We start from the raw sequence: 22,885 nt of genomic DNA, 5'->3' as shown, positions 1-22,885 counted from the left end.
TATAAACGAAAATAATTGTACTACAATTTACTACAAACGATTTTTTATAAGAAACAATTGTTGAAATTGATTTATTTCAAAGTCGGGGGATGACGTTTTTTTAAATCCCGATATTTTTTTTTGCGTTACTATAAACAAAATAAATGTTACTATATTTACATACGAAATCTTACGAAAAAAATTAAGAAGGAAAAAATGGTAGAAGGGGAAGTTCCGTAAAGGCGGTTGGAATCAAGAAGACGAGAGAATTATCTCAAATAGAGCACAATTTAGAACAATTATATTTACGAATTTAGACAAATACGTATATAATAATTACGTGGCCTCGAACACACGATCGAACGGTGACAATAATCCACGACTATAATACAACGACTCGGTGCTTGCTCAAATTAACTTTCAGTCGGAAAAAGAACGATTATTAAATGCGCGATGCAATACAAAAGATATTTTCAAGCGTGTCTTAAACGCAGGTAAATTGTCGTCACATCTCCGGCACGAGAACAGTTGTCAATGTAGTCTTCGTCGGACGAGCTCGTGATCTGCTAATAAACTTATTCCGTAGGGAACGTACGCTATAATTGATAATCACTCGCAAACAACGCGGCAAGTAACCATGAACAAATACTTTGACGGAATTGAATACAAAATTACACAAAATTTTGCGACATAAACCGACGAAAGTGACTTGGTTGCGGTATAGGCGCGTGCATAACGAAAACGTAAAACGAAAATTCCGATTCACACAAATAGGCGGGATCCGTGGATTTGCCTGGAGTTCGTCCGAATACTGTCTATGCGCCAGCCAAAGGTGTTTGCTCAGATCCTGTAACTCATTTTTGCGACAGTATCGAAATTCTTACAAATAGGCAGTAATTTTACGGCAAAGTAAAAGGGTACGATCTGCGGGACTCCGCTTTTAAGGGGTTTCGGCGATCCCTCAGCAGCAGCTAGTTCTTTTTTCTGATGTTTTGGCGTTCTCCTGACATCTTCCGGCGGGAGGAGGCGTCAATATTACACAAAACTTGACTTTTTGTGGTCGCCAATTTCTGCCGCACTTTCAATATAACGCTTGAAACAATCAAATTAACCGGAAAAATAGTATGCCAGACGGCACACGGACACGAAACGAAACGTGCCACGCTCTCGCGCCTACTCCAGAGCGGAAGGACGCAGGACCCGCATAGTGAAAACGTGATCGAGCCTTTGCGGCCTTTGTGACGATTGACAGCCCGCAGTTGTTACGTCACAACATATAGGATAATATATGTATATGAACAATATGCAATTGGAATAAAAAGGTCTAGAAAAAAGATATTCTCTTTTAAAAACAAATCTTGCATTATAAAATATATTTGAATTGACTTTACACTAGGGATGCACCGGATACCGGATAAACGTATACTCTCGCAGCCGGATATCGGATAATTCCGCCGGATACTATTTTGCCGGATAAACCGGATATTATCCGACGAAAAATGTTCGAATATTTAAAAAATGGAGTTAAATTATCAATAAAATAGAGAAAACGAAATATTTACTTTGATAGAAACAATATTTTATTATTTTTATTGTCAACTCTCTTGTTAATGTTAAACATTAAAGATAAAAATTAAGTTTTTAAATTTTTCATTATAAAAATTAGCATTTCTGCATTGTCTGGATGCATAAAGGTCTGTTCGGGGAGACGTTATTGGCGCCACCAGCAATTTATTTATTACTCATTAAAACTCTGATAGAATAAGGACAGACTGATGCTGATAGCGCTAATAGCGTCTCCTCGAGGCCCGAACACATCCTAAATGTGACGGGAGCGTCCCAGATACGCACAGATCGAAACGGACACCCACCACTGATGTCAGATTGCTGAGTTAATTAGAGTTAGGATAAATTTATAGAATTTGATTGGTGGTGTTTGTTTTGATCTGTGCGCATCTGGGACTCACTCAATGGATGCATCCAGGAGCGCAACCGCTCACTGAGCGGCTAAGTAGCAATTGAAGATGATTTGTTGGATTTAAAGGTAAGACCCAATCATCTTCAATTGCTACTTAGCCGCTCAGTAAGCGGTTGTGTTACTGGATGCACCCAATGTGACTCTTCTTCGCACATGCGCAACGACCAGGTGACAAGTTTTCAGTTTTGAAATAACGAATAATGTTAAAATAATACCAGACTATTCGGCCTGATAAATAAAAATATCCGGCTATCCAGGATTATCCGGCAGAAGTCGGATAATACCGGATAGCCGGATACATATTCGGTATCCGGTGCATCCCTACTTTACACAATTAAATATTCTTTTATACAAATTATCAAATACCAAATATGAAGAGGGCAAACGATGATTTCATGTGAAAAAATTTAACACTTAAAAATTAAAAATTTTTCTGTTATTAACATGAAATTGTCCTTTGCTCTTGTATTATATTTTTATGCATAATTTGTCTAAAAGAATTTAGAATTTTGTAAAAGTAATTAAACGTTATTTTCCGATAAAAATGTTGGTATAATTAATTTTAGAATTTCTTTAATCCCGATTCTAGCTTTTTGCATCCTCGATCTATGCTAATATTTATGCTTGCCGGTTAGCATTTTGACAATTGTAAATGGTTTGGTGCAGATTCTGCATACTGCCCGCGCAACCAGATCGCATTTATCATTTTATTGTTGCGATTTAAGTCGGGTTAGGTGATAATTGTATGTTAAATAATAATTTTATTAATTAGTAATAAGACTCACGCATTCTGCAACATATTTTATATGATTATATTTTTGTAATTTTATTTGCATTTCTATTGTTTATTTTAGGTGGGAAACTCCATGGGCCAAAGTATTTCCATTAAGGCTTGTTTTACGTCTCGGGGCAGAATATCGTTATTATCCTTGTCCATTGGTGTCCGTTCGCTTTCGAAATGCATTATATTTTGAGATTGGGCACACTGTCATGAAAGTATTAGCGGATTTTAGAAATTTTGGTTACACTTTACCAGGAGTGAGAGGTTTAATGATTCATCTTAAAAATCGTACAACGGACGTTATGTTCCCCAGGAATCGATACGACCAAGTTATAAAAGGACTTCATAATTCAAACGATCATGTCTTAGCTTATGCTTCGAATTTTAGTATAATCGCAGATTCACATTTAGTTTGTATACAAACGAATACCGGTGATGAAAGCAGTTATCAGACGCAAGCGATAAACATTCATAATAAACCGAGAACAGGTAAGTTTGTAAGTAAAAAATTTCTGATATTTTGTTACCCTAGACATTCCTAAAATGTTCATAATGCCTCAAGATATTAAAAATATTCCGATATATCTCGAAATATTCGAATAATATAAAAACAATCTTTAAATATTAAAAAAATGTATTTGTACTTTGGATCTTTCAAGAATATTTATAAAAAATACAGAGTAATCTTTATTTGGAGAATATTTTGTATATTTTAAAAAATCATAACTTTTCCAGAAATAGTAAGTATCTGAATTAATTTTTAACAAAATCGTATTTGTTGAAACATTTCAATTATTTTCACCTGGAATTCAATTTTAGATTTATCGTTGAAAATTCTTTTATTAGAACGTAGATAAATATCTCATGTTGAGCTTTTTATTCTGTTCTATGCTTTACTTACAAGAAATACAGTTCCACAGTGTCACCATCTGGCGACAGAGATGTGTATTATTCGCGGACATTTAATAGTATATGTAATAAAAAATGTTCATACAATATACTTTTCATGGATATTTGAACTTTTTGTGAACATTCTAGTCTCTATTCTATATATACAGAATATTTGGAATATGAATGAAATATTTTATGAATATTTAACGCTATCTTAATGATATGTAAACAGAAAATTTTTCTGTTATATAGTAACTGGTGCCAGTTTTATTGTCATCAATGGTGCTCTAAAATCTTCAATGGGACTTTCTGCTAAATCTAGTATTGTTGAAGATGGATTAATGGTAGAGATAATGCCGGAAAAAATGGAAGCTTTGAAAGCTGCTCTCAAAAATATGCAGGACTTCTCAATTGGTTGCGGACGCCAGGGAGCATTAGAACCGGACGAGACTGTAAACATAAAGTGGGTCGATAATGACACGCAGTTCAATTTGGGGTAAATTTTGATGAATTTTAGTCGTTGTTACTATACTTAAGGGTTGACAAGAATGGTGGATTTATCTATATCTCATTCATAGTGCAGATACTTATTTGTACATTAGCATATTTTGTCTTTTAGAAGAAACATTTTGTTATAGACTTTTTTTGTTTATTTTTTATTAATCTGCAGAAGTTTCTAAAAGATCAAATTTTGCAATTTTACCTTTAAAAATAGATATTATAATAAATACTCTTAAGAGTCAATAGATGGAGACATCATTGTGAGGACATCTGCCAGAGAAGAATTTCTATTTTACAAGATTACAGCTAAAATACTGCAAAAGTTGCTATATAATAGTGATATTTGTAATCAAGAGAATTACCTCCTTTTTCCTAAAGAGTACTTTTTTAAAAAAAAGGACAAAATATAAATTTACTTTGACATTTTATTCAATTTACATTATAATGTAGTTGAAGTGCAAATAATGTTATTTATTATAAAGGTAAACGATAAATAGACTCATCGAATTAAATTAAACAATAAAAATAATTCCAATTTCGAGCCAATACAAAATTTTAGTGTGTTGTAACTGTGCTCGCGAGTAACAGGCAATCTCGCTTCCGTCCCTGGTCGCAGCCCTGCGTTGCCCGGATGACGGGGCAATCGTAGTTTTGCAAGTCTCGCTAAAATGAAAGATTGGGCGCCAGGTACGTTAGAGCGTACCATTCTTTCGCGCAAGGAGTGAGAATTATCTCCTCAAATGATAGCGCAAAGAAAAGGGCGAGTAATTGTAAGGCGGCTCCGACAGCCGATTACTCGGCCCTAAACGTCGGTAGAGGGGGAGATTCGGTACGAGCGGATGGAACCGAGAAGGCGAGAGAACTATCGGGAATCACACAAGTAGTTAACAAGAAGAATAACATTATATTTACGAACGATATCAATTACAGTTGTTTCGTGGCTTCCAGTGCATGATTGAGCGGTGATTATGTTCCGCGGCATTAATTTCGTAACGAGCAGGCACTTGCTCGAGCCTGCATCTAATCGGGAAGAGGCAATAATCTACAGCGCAACGTAACACACGAAATTCTCCAGCGTGTCGGTAGATCCGCAAGACGAAAGTAATTTATAGGCGAATCTTCAGCGCGAGAACGGACGCCAAGGTCGATCGGGACGTACAGTATGCTTTCACTCGCGCGGCACACGGTGAGCTCATGTTCTACCGTTGCAATGACTTATCCCGTAGGGAATGTACGTTCTACGCGCTCGCCACGACGTGGTAGGTGACAAGAAACCGCAAGTTTAACGTGATCGACAGTGAGATGACTGTAAGTGTAACAAAATCAACAGTAAGAGTACGTGAAATCTCGTGACATAAATAAACGAAAATTGACTCTGCTGCGGCTCGGAACGCACGCGTAACGTAAACACGAAAAAGAGAACAAATCGACTTCGCACAGGCAGGTGTGATCGAGCGAAGCGACGGGATCATGAAAAGTTCGCGATGTTCGTGACTCTAAGTTAAGCAGAAGAATGGCAACACCAAATTTGCGGCAGTTCCGCAGCTTACCCGATCACGACCTTACAATAAGCTTGTGACCCCCATCTCGCCAACGTTGCTCCTTTCTATCCTTCGCGGAATCCGGGATGTCGGCCCCTGTGTCCTTTTTCACTATGCTTGCGGCGACTCGGGATTAGGCACATGTACGTAGGACTTCCGCAGACAGAGTGATCGATCTGCAATCCTGCGGGGGCCACATCACGACGCGCCCCACTTTGCCTAGATACGTCAGGCCTTTATTGGTCGCGATCCTTCAGCCTGATCTGCGCACGCCCATCGCTATGTGCTCGCAGATTCTAGGCGCGGGAATTGAACTTCCGGACCCTGCGCAACATGACTTCTCGCGCTTTCTCGTTGGCGACGGCTCCCTGTTCTTCAAGCGGCCGCATCCTCTCTCTCCGGAATCCCGTCCTCGCCTCACAACCGGCGGGAAATATGCTTCTCATTCTTGTGGTCTTTGACGGGATTTTCACGGAGTCCGCTCTGGAGCCGTCTCGTCTGGGCGTCCGTTATGCACGCCTCCTTGGATCTTCAATCCCACAGCAACATCGGAATTTTCACAGCGGCAAATTTTAGGCAAAGTAAAGAGTTAGGTATAACCTGTGTGCCCCTGCTCTAAAGGGGTTTCCGGGCGTCCCTACCGTTCCGTGGTTTCTCGGGTAGCTTCTGGCGAGACGAAACGTCAGAATTATACCAACTCAATTTCTATCGGTCGCCAACTTTTGCCGCATCCACTTCACCGAGATATCGCTTAAGAGAATTTAGTTAAACGCAAAAGACAATACACGGGACAATACATGGACAAGAACAAAGCGCGCCACACTTCCGCACCTAATCCCGAGCGGGATGATGCAGGATCCGCGTGATGAAAACGCGTATAATAATAATAAATAATAAATATATTGCGGAATAAATAACAGCTAATACATTGCAAGTGATATTCTAAATCGAATTTTAAAACAGTATAAGTAAACGTTTCGGTCTTCGGTTTAAATCATCTTCAGTACAATAAGGATTTTCTTAAATAAATTAGATATCATTAAGTCGTTTTTATTATTTTTTTTATCGTGCTTTATCGTAGCACTTTGATTGTAGAGGTTGATTTTCTTATTTGTAAAAGTGAAATCACTGAAAAATGCTTTATCTAATTATGTCCAAATACATTCAATTATTCAACATGCAATTATGTCAGTAATTAAACAGAAAATTAAGTGTAGTTTATAATTTAAATGTATACGCAGTATAAATCTACAAAAAATATCGTCAAGATCGTAAACCATCTGATTAGTACAGTAATAAGAAATGAAAACAATTAATTATATTATTTTTTGTACATAGCAAGGCGTATAAAAGATTCAATAATATGATATCTGTTTGTAAGTAGAAAAAACGCTCTTGTTTATTAATATGTATTATTTCTGATATTAGCCTTTTGTTTAAAATTTTTTAGACAATATTTTTAATTACACATTACACTGCCCGACACTATTTTTGTAACACGAATGCAAATAGTCATTTCCGACGTATTTTTGCCTGCTGAACACGAATCCGTTGTCAAAAATTGTCTATCATGTCACAATTTTTAGAAAAACGGCATCAAAGGAGCTAAAAGTGATGATTTCGAGAGTTTTTAAAACGTTATAATATCAGCACTAAATTTTTTAAACAAATTTTGTTAATATCTTTCGAAAATATCAACTTTTGGCTTTAGAATGCATCTTGGTTCGTTTTGATATGATTTTTCATTGCCGAGATATCTGAACTTTTGTGCACTAAGATTACGGACGGATCACTGTCAGACAAAATTTGACTTTTTTTTGTAACACGAATGCGAATAGTCATTTTCGACGTATTTTTGTCTACTGAACACGAATCCGTTGTCAAAAGTTGGCTATCGCGTCATAATTTTGAGAAAAATGGCGTCAAAGGAGCTAAAAATGACGATTTTGAAAGTTTTCACGCTATTTTTCTCAACATTGTAACGCGATAGCCAACTTTTGACAACAGATTCGTATTCAGCAGGCAAAAATACATCGGAGATGACTATTCGCATTTGTGTTACAAAAAAAAGTTAAATTTTGTTGTACAGTGATCTGCCCGTAATCTAACAAGGGGACCTTACGGGTCATGGGTCATCGATTTTTTTTATACTTATAGGATTTGAAGATCAGTACCCGGACTTCAATTTCCTAAAGCAATACGATGCGCTTCTCAAAAATACTCAAGAAAATCGATTTTGAAGATTTCCGATATCTTTAAGTACAAAAAATTTCGACCATTATTGTCAGAGCCACTCGTAGCCGAGCGCACAGAGCTCTAGTTTCGTAAGCGCGGAGTCGCTGGTTCGATTCTCGCTGGCCCCAATTTTTTTTTAATAAGTCAATGCAGTTTTTTTTTAAATCCTATATCTTAACATTTATCAAATTAAAATGCTAATTAATTATTAAATATTTATTCGTTATTTTTTAAATAAAAATCAACATCTCTTTATTTTTATTTAACGGTAAAGTACGAATAGCACAGCATCTGCTCTCTCGGAACCCTTACTTCTCCCACTTTTTGCAAGGCTGTTCTTTGTTCACGACTAGATGCGAAAGAATGGGGATCGACCAGGATCGACTTACAATAAACTCGACTTGTAAACTCCGACTAACGTGTTAAAGATACAGCGTAAAATGTAAGTGATAAGATAACTGAATATTATTTGTACATATTATTTTTGCATTTAACAATAAGACGTTTTCCATTTTTGTACCAAATTTTAATTGATTATAAATATTCGCATTTTCAAGCAAGTGGAAATTAAAAATAAAGATGTTAATTTTTATTTCAAAAATAACAAATAAATATTTAATAATTAATTAGCATTTCAATTTGATAAATGTTAAGATATAGGATTTAAAAAAAAAACCCATTAACTTATTAAAAAGAAATTGGGGCTAGAGCGAGAATCGAACCAGCGACTTCGCGCTTACTAAACTAGAGCTCTGTGCGCTCGGCTATGAGCGGCTCTGACGATAGGTCAACATTTTCTGTACTTAAAAATATCGGAAATCTTCAAAATCGATTTTCTCGAGTATTTTCGAGAAGCGCATCGTACTGCTTTGGGAAATTGATGTCCGGGTACTGATCTTTAAATCCTATAAGTATGAAAAAAATCGATGACCCATGACCCGTAAGGTCCCCTTGTAAGTTCAAATATTTCAGTAATAAAAAATCATATCGAAACGAAACAAAGTGCATTCTAAAACTAAAAGTTGATATTTTCGAAGGATATTAACAAAGTTTGTTTAAAAAATTTAGTGCCGGTATTATAATGTCTTGAAAACTCTAAAAATTGTCATTTTTAGTTCCTTTGACGCCGTTTTTCTCAAAATTGTGACGTGATAAACAACTTTTGACAACAAATTTGTGTTCAGCAGGCAAAAATATGTCAAAAATGACTATTTGAATTCGTGTTACAAAAAGAAGTCAAATTTTATCGGACAGTGTTATTATTTAGAGTATCTGCATATAAGATTAATATGCAGATACATATTACTAAACAAAAGCATCAACTTACAGATATCATATTATTGGATTCTGCTCCTAGAAAACTGTATTTTTGCTTCAAATAATAAAACTCTATTGCTTCCAGAAGTCCTCTGGTTAATGAGTCTAATTAAATTTCTACATTTCTTTCCCCTTTTTTTCTTTTCTTAGATTCAAATGCCGACCATTGGTTCCGAAGCAATCTAGGGCATTGTTTAAGTACAGAGAGATTGTGTTTATCATGGTTAGTGATAAAAATGTTTGTTTTTTCTGTTTTGAACTCAACACTGTTCCTGAAGACTTAAAAAAAAATCTAAATCTTATCGATGGTTATTGATGATAGTAAACCTAAGATGTCCAATTGAATATTATCCAAGAATGGAAAAACTAAAGTCTTTGTTTAACGGCTGCATTTTTCAGTTTATGTGTTTATTTTTGTTTTTAAGATAAAATTCTAAGTCACCGCTATATCTCACGAATTTTGAACAATAGAACGAACTAGCAATTACTAGAACTAGTAATTTTTTGTTATAAACGACGTCAGGATACAATTTCTCTTTGCTTAATTATTTCTTTGAAGGTGAGCGGATAAAAGGAAAACGTTAAGTCTGCCGGACGTAACAAATGTATTTGGACGATAATTAGACAAGAAAGAGTTTTTCAGAACATAGTTTACACAAATGAGAGTATCGACCTCTACGAGTAAAGTGCTTTGTTTAATAATACTCTACTTGAAAAAACTTTTATTATATTGAAGATCCAAATTGAAAACCGAAACATTTACTTGTACTGTTTTTAAATTTAACTTAGAATATCACTTGCAATGTACTAGCTGTTATTCTACAATGCATTTATTGTTATACACATTAAAATCTTGTGTCAGCTCAAAATTGGCATTATTGTTATTGTTTAACTTATTATGTTTTAAGAATTAAATTGCAAAATTTGGTTCTTTAGAAAGTTTTGTAACTTCGTACAACATAAAAAAATGCTCATGATATTGTTCATCGTTTCCATGAGACACAATATGTTTAAACACGATCTGTATCGCGAGTAAGAAATAAATAATATTATTTATTATAACATTTTTTAAAGCAAAATTGTAGAATTTGTTTTTTTTTAAGCAATTAGGTTTGTAAGAAATAAATCTGACAGTAAAATATTTCTTTTATAAAACAAAAATACGATAGAATATAAATATGTGTCTGTATCGTAAATAAGATACAAATGAATTGGTCGTTACTTCTGCCGAACATTAAGATAATTGTAGATAACATTGTTTCTGCTTTTCCTTTTTTTCTCTGTTCTTTCTTTTTTGTTTTTCTTTTTGATTTTTTCTTTTCTCTTTTTTCTATTTTTCTTTTCTTTTTTTCTTTTTTTCCTTTTCCCTTTATTTTTTCTTTTCCACATTATATAAAACTAATTTTTTAAATAAAATTATATTAATATATTGAATGTGTGTGTGCGTGCGTGCGTGCGTGCGTGTGTGTACATACATATTCAATATATACGTAATATATTAGAGGAAGGTTGTTAATATAATTTTGTTTATGAATTATATATCTTAAACATAAGTTAAAAATAGAACATTGAAAACTAGAAAATATTTTTTATCAGATGATATAACAAGTTTTATAATAATCTTTCCATCGACATGTAGAATAAAGCGCTGATTGCAATAAAAGGAGAAATAAGGCAAAGGGAAGCGAGGCAAATAATTGATGTTACATTCCGTCTTTTTTCGAAACTACAGCAACCAATTAGAAGTTTCACTCTTTTACTGGGAAAAGATGAAAATGACATCAACTTATCTGCCTCTCACTTTATCATTGAAATATAGAACTAATTGATGCGCACTACCTATGTTTGCACGATAATCTTGAATCGAGGGAGATAGTCGTATAAGCGACGAAAAAATTTGGAAGAACGTTAACTAAATTTAAACTCGGAATCTCTGGTTCCACAGGCTAGCTCTCTCATCACTACGCCACATTGTTCCAACTGCTTTTATTTTTATTCCGTCCACTTATAAATCCCTGACTGATTAGAACCTTACGACTTTGTTTTACTGAGATGGAGTCTTTTCGATTCCGAATATTATGTGAGAAGAATCTCTCGACTCCAAATATCTTACAATCACTATAAGATAATCCTCCCTCTATTCTTGACGTTGCTATCCAAGCATAATGTGTTGCTTCTCTGTGTCGAAAAATGTCATGAAAATTTAGAAATAGACTATAGCACATTAGTAAGACAAAGAAATGGGTATCCTAGAAGTAGTTTTTGTCTTACAGACCGATTTATTTAGTATTAAGGCAGTATACATTTTAGTACGTTTTATAGTTCAATGCACTTTACACTTCCCCTTCTACTGTAATTAGCTGTTTATTCTACAATGTTTATTTTGTATTTCATAATAATTAAGACTTTTTTAAAATAACCAGAAATAAGCATTAGAAAAATTGGACCTCAAAACTGATATTGGCAGTAATAATAGAATTCAGATACAGTCTTATAATGAAGAAGTTAATTAAGAAATTAATTTTTAAACTAAATAATAAAATATTTTTATACACTAAACAACGAAAGGGCCTAGCGGAATAAGCATGTAAAATCTACCCCCGCAGATATCGGGTTTAAACTCATGCAATAAGTTCACATTAACGTGACATAAAAATTTCCTAAATAATAACTTGATATCTCCATTGTTTTAGGAGATATGGAAGGGGAAAGAAAAATTTAAAAAGTCAATTTTTTCAAAAACGGTTTGACCGATTTTGATGAAAAAAAATGTCATGAATATTAATGAGACAATTTTCCAAGAAAATTAACAAAGTTTTTGACAAAATAAAGATCTAAAAAATTTTTTTTATTACAAAAATTTTTGGAGGTTATGTTTTTGATTTATACCAACCATATTTAACATAAATATTCCTTGGAATATCCTCTGTAACATATATTTTTGCTGAATTTTTTTAAGTGGTGCAACATATTGAAAAAAAATAAAAATTACCCTGATGACGCTGCGCCATGGTGCACTATTTGGACTCCCGTGAACTTGGCACACCATATTTAAAAATCCAAAAGTTTCTTTAGAATTTTAATATAGTTTTGAATAGTTTTACAGTTTTCTGTAAGAATTTTGCAGAGTTCCGTTGATTAAATATAAAAAAATTGAATTTAAACATATAGTGCGTTAAGTTTACCTAGCGGACCAAATTGTAAAAATGATTTATTTCTTAGAAGTTCTAGGTTTGTTTACAATAGCTCTACAGTTCCTGATAGTTTATATAGAATAGAATTTATTATACTGCGTCCCCTCAGGGTTAGCAGTCTCTCCAATTGTACATAACAAATTCTACATAAACAATACTTATCTCTCCCTACACGCCTTGGCTATTGTGCGACTTTACATCTTTTTCCTGCCTTCCCTTCTCGATCCCTCTATACATAAATAATACAGTACTTTGCATCTCATCTTCCCCCTCGCGCCTTGGCCATTATGCAGCCTTACGACTACTTTTCCTCTCTTCCCTGCACGTCCATTTTCAGTCTCTTTTTTCTACCTCTTCTTTTCCCTTTCTATCCTCTTCCCCCTATCTTCTGCTCTTTGACTTTATCTTTCCTTCATTCTCTATCCTCTTCCTCCACCTTCCATTCCCTTTCCTCTTAATCCCAACTTTACCTCCTACCTTCCACCCATAACTCCTTATTTGACACCACTGCCCTCTTTCCTCTCGCTTTCTCTGCCCTTGCTGTCTCCACTATCCTCCATCTATTTCTCCTCTCCTCCAAGCTTAAATCTTCATCCACCCACACCCACAATGTCCTACCCACTTCCCCCTTCTCTAATATAATTTCTTGTCCGCTACATCCACGTATCTTTCCGCCTCGTCCACCCTCCCTTTCACTCCCCTTATCTTCACCTCTTTCCCTAACATCTTCTTTATTATTTCCTCTATACAACACCTTTTTTTCTCATTATCCCCCTCCACTCTTTTTCACACCAGTCTCCTCTCTCTCCTTTTCTTCTTCTCCAGCCTCCTTTCCCTCTCCGCTGCCTCTTTCCTTCTCTCTCTTATCTTCTCCGTTCTCTTTTCCATTTTTTTTCTGTCTTTCTTCTCCATCTTTTTTCTCCTTTTGGCTCACCTTTTCCGCTTCTCTTCCCATGTTTTATCGTCCTCCTTTTTTTGGTCGTTGCTCCTCGCCTGCACCTTTCTCCAGTCTCCTCCCTCCTTCTTATTCTCTCCGCTTCCTCTTCTGCTCTTCCTCCGCCTTTCTCTTTTTTTTTCTCTCTGGCCTTCCTTCTCTGCCCCTTTTCCCACTCGCCTTCTTTCTCCTCAACCACGCCCCACCATTTCTCCATCTCCATTGTTACCATTCCAGTCTCTTCCATCTTCCTTCTTCTTTTCATTCCATTCCCTCTCTTCGTCCTCTCTTTCAGTCTCCTCAGTTCTCCGCTCTTGCCGCCCCTCTACTCTCCCATCTGTTCTTGTTTTGCCTCTGCTCTCTTTTTTTTCCTTCTCTCTGCCTTTTCCTTTTCCAGCAATACCCTCTCCTTCTCCCTGTCTATTCTGTCCACTTTGATCTCTTCATCTATTCTGTCCTCTTCCGACACTTCTGCTCTCTCTGTCTCTGTTGCCTCCACCTTCTTTTCTTGCATCACCCTTCGTTCTGGCGTAGCATCTACGACTCTGGCGCACCATCTACGAAACGTACGGTGTATCGATAGTTTCTATTATTTTTTTTTTTTTAGTTCTCGGCAGTTCTCGCATAGTTCCAACTATTTCAATGCATTTTGCAAAGAGTTTCATTAATTAATTATTTTTAAATAATTATTTAAGCAGGCCGCTGGCGCAACATCTATGAGACGTAAAGTGTGCAGAGAGTTCCTATTACTTTTTCGACAATTCCCGACAGTTTTTGAATAGTTCTAATTATTTCGGTGCATTTTGCAAAGGATCCTGTCAATTTATTATCTTCAAACAAGTTGGAATTCTAAAAAAATACCCAAAAAAATCTACTCTTTATGATATGACACTTTACTTTACTAGAAACTGTCAGCCTATCGTACGTCTCGTAGATGGTGTGCCGGGGTCGGCTTAAATAATTAATTAAATTTAATTAAATGATGGAACTCTTTGCAAAATGTGTCAAAACAGTCAGGAATCATAGAACTTTTTAAGCACTATAGAAAAATACAATAAAAGTTAATTTTTTGAGTGCAACAGAAGGTTAGCACTTCAGATTTTTAAATTATTTTTTTTAGTTAATTTGATAAAAATATTGATATAAACTATCAGAAACTATAGAACTATTGTAAAACAAGTTAGAACTTCTAAGAAATAATGAATTTTTACGATTCGGTACGCTGCGTAAACTTAGAGCACCATATCTTTAAATTCATTTTTTTATATTTAATTAACGGAACTTGTTCGAGACTATAACAATCATTTTAGAGTTCTAACATTTCCTTTTATTGGCTCTGTTTTATCCGCGCGTAGTGAGAGCTCCTGACAGCTATCGAGCTCCGTGTAGTTCATTTCTTCGATGCACCGAGTCGCGCGGCGCTGTCACTAGCTCCTCACGCGCGCGATTTTCGTTTGCTCGTATCGCCAGTAACTATGCATCTTGGTAACTATGCAAATAAACAAGCCCAAAAAAGGGCACGTCCAAATCCATGCCCAAATAAGTCTCGATATCGGTTCCCTACCGCCCCTTTTCTCGCCTCCGATCGTAATTGTTTTACGATGCATAATTCTTCAGTCTCTCGCAGCCCGGCACCGAAATCAGATCGTCCAACAGATCTCTCCCGTCTTCCGCCGATCCTAGCTGCGGGGATTCACTTCCGCTCTTCCCTATCATTCGCGCCGTGATAGTGCGAGTGCATTATTAATTAATCCGCTCCGACCACGCAATTCTTAATTTTAATATCCGCGTGAATGTTGTAAGTGTGTTACGTCCGGGCGCAGGTGACCGTATCTTTCCCGCGAACGTCCTCTGCCTCGCGCACAAGATCTCCGTCGGATCGCGCGCAAGATTTCCGGATTCGCGAGGGCCTCGATCTCGTGGCTCTGTAAGATTTCCGCGTCGATTAGGCAGCGCAATATCAGGGCGTATCAAGATATCCGACACAGTGTAAAAGATACGATTCGCCCCTCGCTTCGAGCGTTCGTTTTTGAATAAAGAAATTAAGTGTGAGTGATATTTACGCTTTCTCCTTATTCCTATCACCTCCCGTGAACCTCCCGCATTCCTGCCCACTCACTTCGCGTCTCTATCGGGACGGATCCCGGCAATTCTCCCCGTGCGATCGCGTTTACTCTACGCACGCGCGAACAGAACTCTTAAAATTTCTTACAGAGAACTCTAGGACTATTCAAAAGAATACTAGAACTTTAAAGAAACTTTTGGATTTTTAAATATGGTGTGCCAAGTTCACGGGAGTCCAAAATAGTGCACCATGGTGCAGCATCACCAGAGCGATTTATATTTTTTTTATTATGTTGCACCACTTGAAAAAATTCAGCAAAAATATATTATAGAGAATACACTAGGGAATATTAATGTTAAATATGGTTGGTGTAAATCAAAACCATAACCTCTAAAAAAATTTTTTTTAATATAAATTTTTTTAATACATATTTTTTGTATAAAATTTATTTTAATTTTTTGGAAAATTATCTTACTAATATTTGTAACATTTTTTTCATCAAAATCGATTGAATCTATATTTTTTAAAACAATAGAGGTATCAAGTTACTATTTAAGGAAATTTTATATTACATTAATGAACTAGTAAACTTATGGCATAAATTTGAACCTGATATCTGCGAGGACAGATTTTACATGCTTATTCCACTAGGCCCTTTACAAACAATAAAATTAGATATTAAAATTAAATATTTTAAATTTAAAAATAAACAAGATTAGAAAATATAAATAAACAGTTTATTTAAGATATAAATAATTTATTAAAAATAAAATACAGATATTATTATAAAATGTGCTCCAACATATATTTGTACTATGATTGGTTTCCAGTAACAAAAAACATTTTACAGTTTTATGTAAGATATTCGAGGAGAAATGTAAAAAATAGAAAAATATGAATGAAATAGTTTTAGGATATTACAAATGTAAAATGATGTAATATTATCAATAAGAGTCAATTTACTATAAATACCAAATTAACCAATTATAGTCAAATATGAGAAGGAATGAGTAGATTAATAGTCGACAAACTGGCAATATTTTATTGTAAATCACAGTTCTTCTTATCACAGTAAATTTTACAATGTTTCGACCATAGAGTTTGGTTCTTCTCAAGTGAATTAATCCATTACAAAGATAAATTATTTGCAGGACAACTGTTTATAAGTTCCTGCCAACGAATTCATAAAGGTTCTACAATATGACAAAGGAAACAAAAAATATATATATAATAAAAGCAAGAACCTGCCAATGAATCCTTCTGAATTTATGTGTCTTATTATCAATAACGAAGAAATGTATAAATAAGTTACAAAGCATTCAAGTCAGTAAAATAATTTAAAAAGATGTCACAGACGTAATTTAAAAAATGTCAAGACAAAAGCAACAGAAAGACTGATATATTTTTCACTAAGACGATAAGAATTCTAAAAGTAAAGATTAATCGCCTTGATTACACCAATGTAAATAGTATTTAGATTTTCTGTATCTTTTTGTAGATTAATGGCTTTTTTAAAATTATTTATTAAAAATATTTCAGCAATCTCCCTTTTTTTCTGTTCTTTTCACAATGTAATATACGGGAAGACTGCCAATTTGAAGTCATGCTTTTCTATCATGCGGTATTTGCTAATTACAAATATGAGGAGATTACATGATTATGCTTACAAAGAAGGTTAGGCAACTTTGAAATTCAGAAAATTCTAAAACATTTTGTACAAGTAGAGCTGTTCATCTATAACACAAAACTATTTTTTGTTCATGCTAAATTACAGAGTGGAAATTACCTCTTGAAAAAAAAAAAAAAATTTTTTTTACAGAATAACTGCTGAATGATGAGAAATATCGAAAAAAATTAAATAATTACATTTTATCTTTATCTATGATTTCAAACTTATAACATCTATTGTAGATTGATCATAATATATTATTATTTGATTACGACGTACTTTGCAAATCATGATAATTTTAAGAACAGGGACTCGGATTGAACCGGAACTGGAACCAATAACCGTTTCAACCAATAACCGTTTTTTTTTTTTTTTTTTTAGCTAGACTGAAACCATAAATTGTAATCATATTCTGTTAAATTTACAGCACTGGAGCTATAACCGGCACTATTAAATTATTTTTTGTTTACTGTTTTTTTTACAACTTTTTTTTGTACAAATCTAAATGGCAAAAAAAAGTTAAGTTTCTCACATGTTTTAAGCTTAACAAAATCGATAGTTTCATGGGGTTTTCATCCCATTTCCCACTTTATGGGATTTTAAGCCATTTATAAAGTTGATTAAGTTTAAACTTGATAAACTAATTCTGACTACAAACTCGAACTCAGCGTGTCAAAATACATTTTAAAAAAATATCCTGAATCATTATGTAAGCTAAGGGTACATATAGAAAACCTACCAATTTCTCAGAATTTTAAGCTGTTTTTTGAAGTTACGGACAATCTGAGACCTGATGAACCTAATTCTAACCTTGAATTCAAACTCAACGAGTCAAAATACATAAAAAAAACTTATCCTGAATCATACATCAGCAAAAGTATCCGTTCCGTGGATTTTTTTAGCTTTTTTGAGTTAACAGCGAACCAATTTACTAATTCTGACCTCGGATTCAGCAGGTCAAAATCCATAGGAATACCATCCCAGGTAGCAAGCTCACGTCATTTTGACGTCCCAAAAGAGTCATTTACTGACTATTCTTGACGTCACGAAATGACGCCCTTATGACGTTAAAATGACGGTCGAATGTCACAAATTCCTGACGTCATGAAATGTACCGTATTTTGACGTCCTGGAATGACGTGAGCAATATGTTGTCAAAAAGATCTGTAAAAGATATCCTGCTTCTGAAAATGATAACATAAAGAGACTTCTGAAAGATAACATAATGTCAGAATGTTAACCAATGCGTCGTTTTTTGAGAACAGAAAGATATCATGAAACTGATATCTAAAAGATTTTTTTAATCGGATATCTTTAAACTGCAACTAGAGAAAAATAAAATAAAATAAAAATTTCATTTTTTTAAATTATTTTTATCAACAGCACATACTAAATTTAGGACAAATTTTTATTAATTAATTGAATTTAAATTATATTATTTTATTTTATTCTTACTTGCCGCTGGTAGGTTTGAACCCGGGACCTTAGGATTACGAACCTTGTACTCTATCTGCTACGCCAATTTGACTCATCGGTATGGGTACTTGTTATTGTCTACATATATATACCTATATGTTATAAACTGACGCAATTATATTATTTTTTATAAAAGCAATTAAATTTTGCAAAACATATTAAAAATAAATAGCATTAATTTATTTACTTATTAATTTCATTGTCAAATTTATCTTTTTCTATAACCTTAATAATTTGATGGAAATTAATTGCGATCTATTTAGCATTAATACTTCGAAGCGTTCAAATGGTTAATTAGATGGTTAACTATATAGATCATACATTCTAAGAAAAATTATAGTACATTTATTATTCTGTTTTTGTATAGTACATGATGAATTTAGATTTTGTGCATTTTTTGTGCGCAGTAATTGTAGACAAACCGTTATTTTTGAAAACATTATCTTTATAATTTTTTTTTAATATCAAATGGATCTCATTCAGGATGTTATAGGCTGCATTTCGATATTTACTGATCAGTACTGAAAATCTACAGTATATGTGACGTAAACTATAGATTTTCAGTACTGGCAGTGAATATCGGAACGCAGCTATAGTGTTGTCTAATTTCTGAGTCAACTACGACGTGCATGGCTCAAAAATCGAACAGCATTGTGATATCTTTTATGAGACAATAAGCTGATATCATAAGGATAACATTTTCAAGAAACTTAAATGAAACTCTTCAATGAGATATATCAAAAACCGCTCTTAGTAGATCGTCTCTGATAAATGTTACCATTTTGACATCATTTCCAAGATATCTAAATGTTTTCTTAAAAAAGTTCTCTTAAAGTTGAATATAATATGCTTATATAATATGCTTATGCCTTACGCCTTAAATCTCATTGTAGACACCGCTTTAGACCGTGTCTAAAATACGTCTTAATGACGTCTTTATGTCCCGATTTTGGATGCGTGCTGTCTGGGAAAATAATCGTCAGATCATGACTGAAATATGACTTCGAAATGACGTCACATCATGACGTCAATTTTAGGTCATGTAAAAAAATGGTCATTTTGACGACATATGACCAGATATGACCATTTTTGGACGTCAAAATGACGTGGGCTTGCTACCTGGGATGTGTCTGATATACAGGCTAAACCACTTTTTTTGTGAGACTATGTTATTAATATTTCTTTTATTTCTTTATTTTCGTTTATGTTAAGTTTTTTATTATTTAAAATGGATAGTTAAAATGGATAGACAAGTACCTCATTTATTTATAAATTTTGAATATGTTTTTAGGGTAATTGAAAATAATATTATTCAATAATATTTATTTAATAATTCATTATCTATTCTATTATTTTTGTTACATACTCGTACGTTTTCTATATATATATATTTTCTATATAAAGAACCATTGTACATATTTTGCTTGTTACTCTTTGTTTGCAATTTTGTGGACTTTGCTTAACTACTCCTGCTTTTTTGTTTTTTCTCTTATTTCCCTTATTTATTCTATCTTTTTTTTTAAGCAATAGATTTATTGGTGGGACAATCAAAATTGATTCTTTTCCCCATATTTAATTATTTATAAATATTGTTAAATACTAATAATTAATTACTATTACATAATTACTTATCAAATAATATTAAAATTAAGAACTAGAGCCGAAAAACCATAATTTAAACGGTTTTGGGTTCTTGTATTTGTCAAAGAATCGAAACCGGAATCGTTTCGAATATTTTATTAAACTATAACTGAAATCGGAATTTGATTCGGTCTGGGTCCCTGCTTAAGAATATTACTCATTTAAAAAGGTTATAGCTTTTTTTACAGAAACAGCTTTAAATGTATGAACTATAGATTTTTACTCTTTTAATTGTATAAATAGATAATATTTTTATCAGTGTTACTATAATATAATGTTTAGTTTTTGAGAAACAAGGGAATATTACTTTAAGAAATTTATATTAACAGCGGCAATTTTCCTCTAATATAATTTATATGAAATATTGTATATAATAAAATCTATTCTAACCCTTTCTCTTATATTAGTATTAAACATGTTAATTACACAGCGATATTTTATTGCCAGAGTTAAAAGTCCTATTGATGGACAATTAATGGATGGTATACCGTCTATCAGAGTACATAATGGCATTGATTATAAAGGTACAACCCGATTCATACGATGGACAGAGGTATTCATTATAAAAGTATGTATTACAAGAAAAGAGTGTTATTTGCATTGTATACGTATATATGCTAAATTAACAAAATAATGTTAATTTAAAAGTCAGATGACAATTCGAGTGGTGTGAATGATCCCGTGGATATAAATAAGCTATCTAGTAGCATAGCGAAAGCGACATGTGTAGCACTAGTTAAGTTGCTGGATCTTCTAGCGACGGCAGGTTTAACAAAACTCAGTGTACGGACAACGATTCATCCAGATAATGTAAATATAACTATATAATTTTATATAATTCACTTTAGATTTGTTCTTTTTTGCTGACTTTTTTTGCACAATTTATCTTTTCTCTTTCTTTCACCATTATTGAAAGAAAAAGAAATAAGATGCAAGAAGTTTAGCTAAAAAGAACAAGATTTTTTTATATTAAGATGGTACTTAACATTAAGTGTGCATATATAGGTTGGTTACGAAGCTGGAAGCGAGGGTACAAAATTACCACCGATATACATGAAGAGTTTAGATAATGAATTGATACAAGTTTTACATAAAGCTGTGCAGGGCAGTCAAGAAGCGTATACAGTGCTTGAACTGATATTTTATGTCCTTGAGGATTAAGAAAAGGAGTGATTTACATATATTCTATGTTTTTTAATCGGTGATGTCTTCAAGATAACATTGAATAACATTTATTAAATTGGGAAAACGTGCAATTGCATTGAATATTGTAATGGCAGTCATTATTATTTATATATTATTTTTTATTGTACACTTTATTTTATAATTCAAAATGTTATTTGTCTATTTATTAAGATTATGAAACATTTTTTATTTATCGCGAAATATTCAATATTGTCAATAACCTCTCAGTAAACAATATCTACGAATAGTACATTAATACATTGATGATAATTTATTAGATTATTACAAATATAAATTAAGAACAAAAAGAGACAGCAATGATAATAGTTATGAAGACTAGAACCAGAAGACCGAATTAAGCCTGATTTAGCCACCAAAAGTGAGGCGAAAATTTACTAGAAATGTAGTACCAAATGGTGGTCCTGCGGCGATGACACCGAAAACAATAGCTACTTTCCATTTATGTTAAAGTAAAACTGAATGACTCAGTAATGTGAATATTTTATACTCAAATTGTGATATCATTGCGCAGTGATTTAAAGAAACATGCAAATGATCACGCTTATTTTAATGACAAAGTTATCGCGATACATAACCTCACTTTTAAAATGAGTATACGAGACAAGAGAACTTTCGGAAGTGTTGCTTATCGAATTTAATGGCTTGGATGTATTGTAGAACATAAAAAATATTAGATCTATTTTTTTTTAGCTGCGTATCTCAACGTTTAGGGGTTGAAACCACCCCTCGGAAATAACGCATTTTTTTGTTTTTGACAAATATCTTTGAAAATGTAAGGGTTATGAAAAAATGTTCTATACTAAAGTTTTATGGCATTTTATACTCTTTATAATGGTATACTTATATTTTTTAAATTTAAATTTGTTAATTTATCCCATCCCATCTCTTTTTTGCAAAATTTTGAAAATATTGTAAGGACAAAAATTACAAAGAGCATTAATTAAAAACTGAATTTATTTATATATAATAATGTATGGGCACGATTGGGTAGTAACTAGTTAAAAAGTTAATAACTTTTAATTTAATTTAGTTAATTTTAAATGATTTAATTTTTAAATTTACCTAGTTATTTTTGAAACTTTAAGGGTATGCTGGAGTTGTCTGTTTTACCAACAAAAAGATAGTAATTTTTGTTTAACAATATCTTTTTATTTTTTTTATAGATTTGGAAATCCTCCAGAATAAAAAAATACGCATTTCTATCAGTCTGTGGAGTGGAATTTCCTCCAAAAACGAGAAAAAATTGTTAATTTGCTGTCACATCATAACAATGTTTGCTTAATATAAAAGATCTACAGTTTGTACCTACGAAATTCGTATTCACAGACTAGTAGATGACGAGAACAAACAGTGTCGAGTTTCGAAAATTAGATTTTAGTGCCTAATTGAGACGAAATTGTGAAACGAAAATTTAGGTTATATACGCGTAAAAAGTCGATAAGTAAGAGCAATAAAAAAAAAATTTTTTTGTCTTTGA

At 33.3% G+C, this 22,885-nt stretch overlaps 1 protein-coding gene across 4 annotated transcripts in view; it reads left to right on the top strand.

Moving 5' to 3' along the window:
- Positions 1-21,819, top strand: part of LOC105832055 — a 130,221-nt gene extending 108,402 nt beyond the window's left edge. For all 4 annotated transcript variants that reach the window (XM_036287439.1, XM_036287440.1, XM_036287441.1 and 1 more), the window contains 5 exons: positions 2,812-3,227; positions 3,882-4,125; positions 20,650-20,770; positions 20,851-21,012; positions 21,208-21,819. In XM_036287439.1, the coding sequence (XP_036143332.1) occupies positions 2,812-3,227; positions 3,882-4,125; positions 20,650-20,770; positions 20,851-21,012; positions 21,208-21,363 (1,099 nt within the window). In that variant the 3' untranslated portion in view covers positions 21,364-21,819. The remainder of the gene's footprint in view (positions 1-2,811; positions 3,228-3,881; positions 4,126-20,649; positions 20,771-20,850; positions 21,013-21,207) is intronic.
- Positions 21,820-22,885: the final 1,066 nt, after the last annotated feature.

Source organism: Monomorium pharaonis, chromosome 5, assembly GCF_013373865.1.
Source record: "Monomorium pharaonis isolate MP-MQ-018 chromosome 5, ASM1337386v2, whole genome shotgun sequence".
NCBI classification, from domain to species: domain Eukaryota; kingdom Metazoa; phylum Arthropoda; class Insecta; order Hymenoptera; family Formicidae; genus Monomorium; species Monomorium pharaonis.
This window is presented reverse-complemented; position numbering and strand designations above follow the sequence as displayed.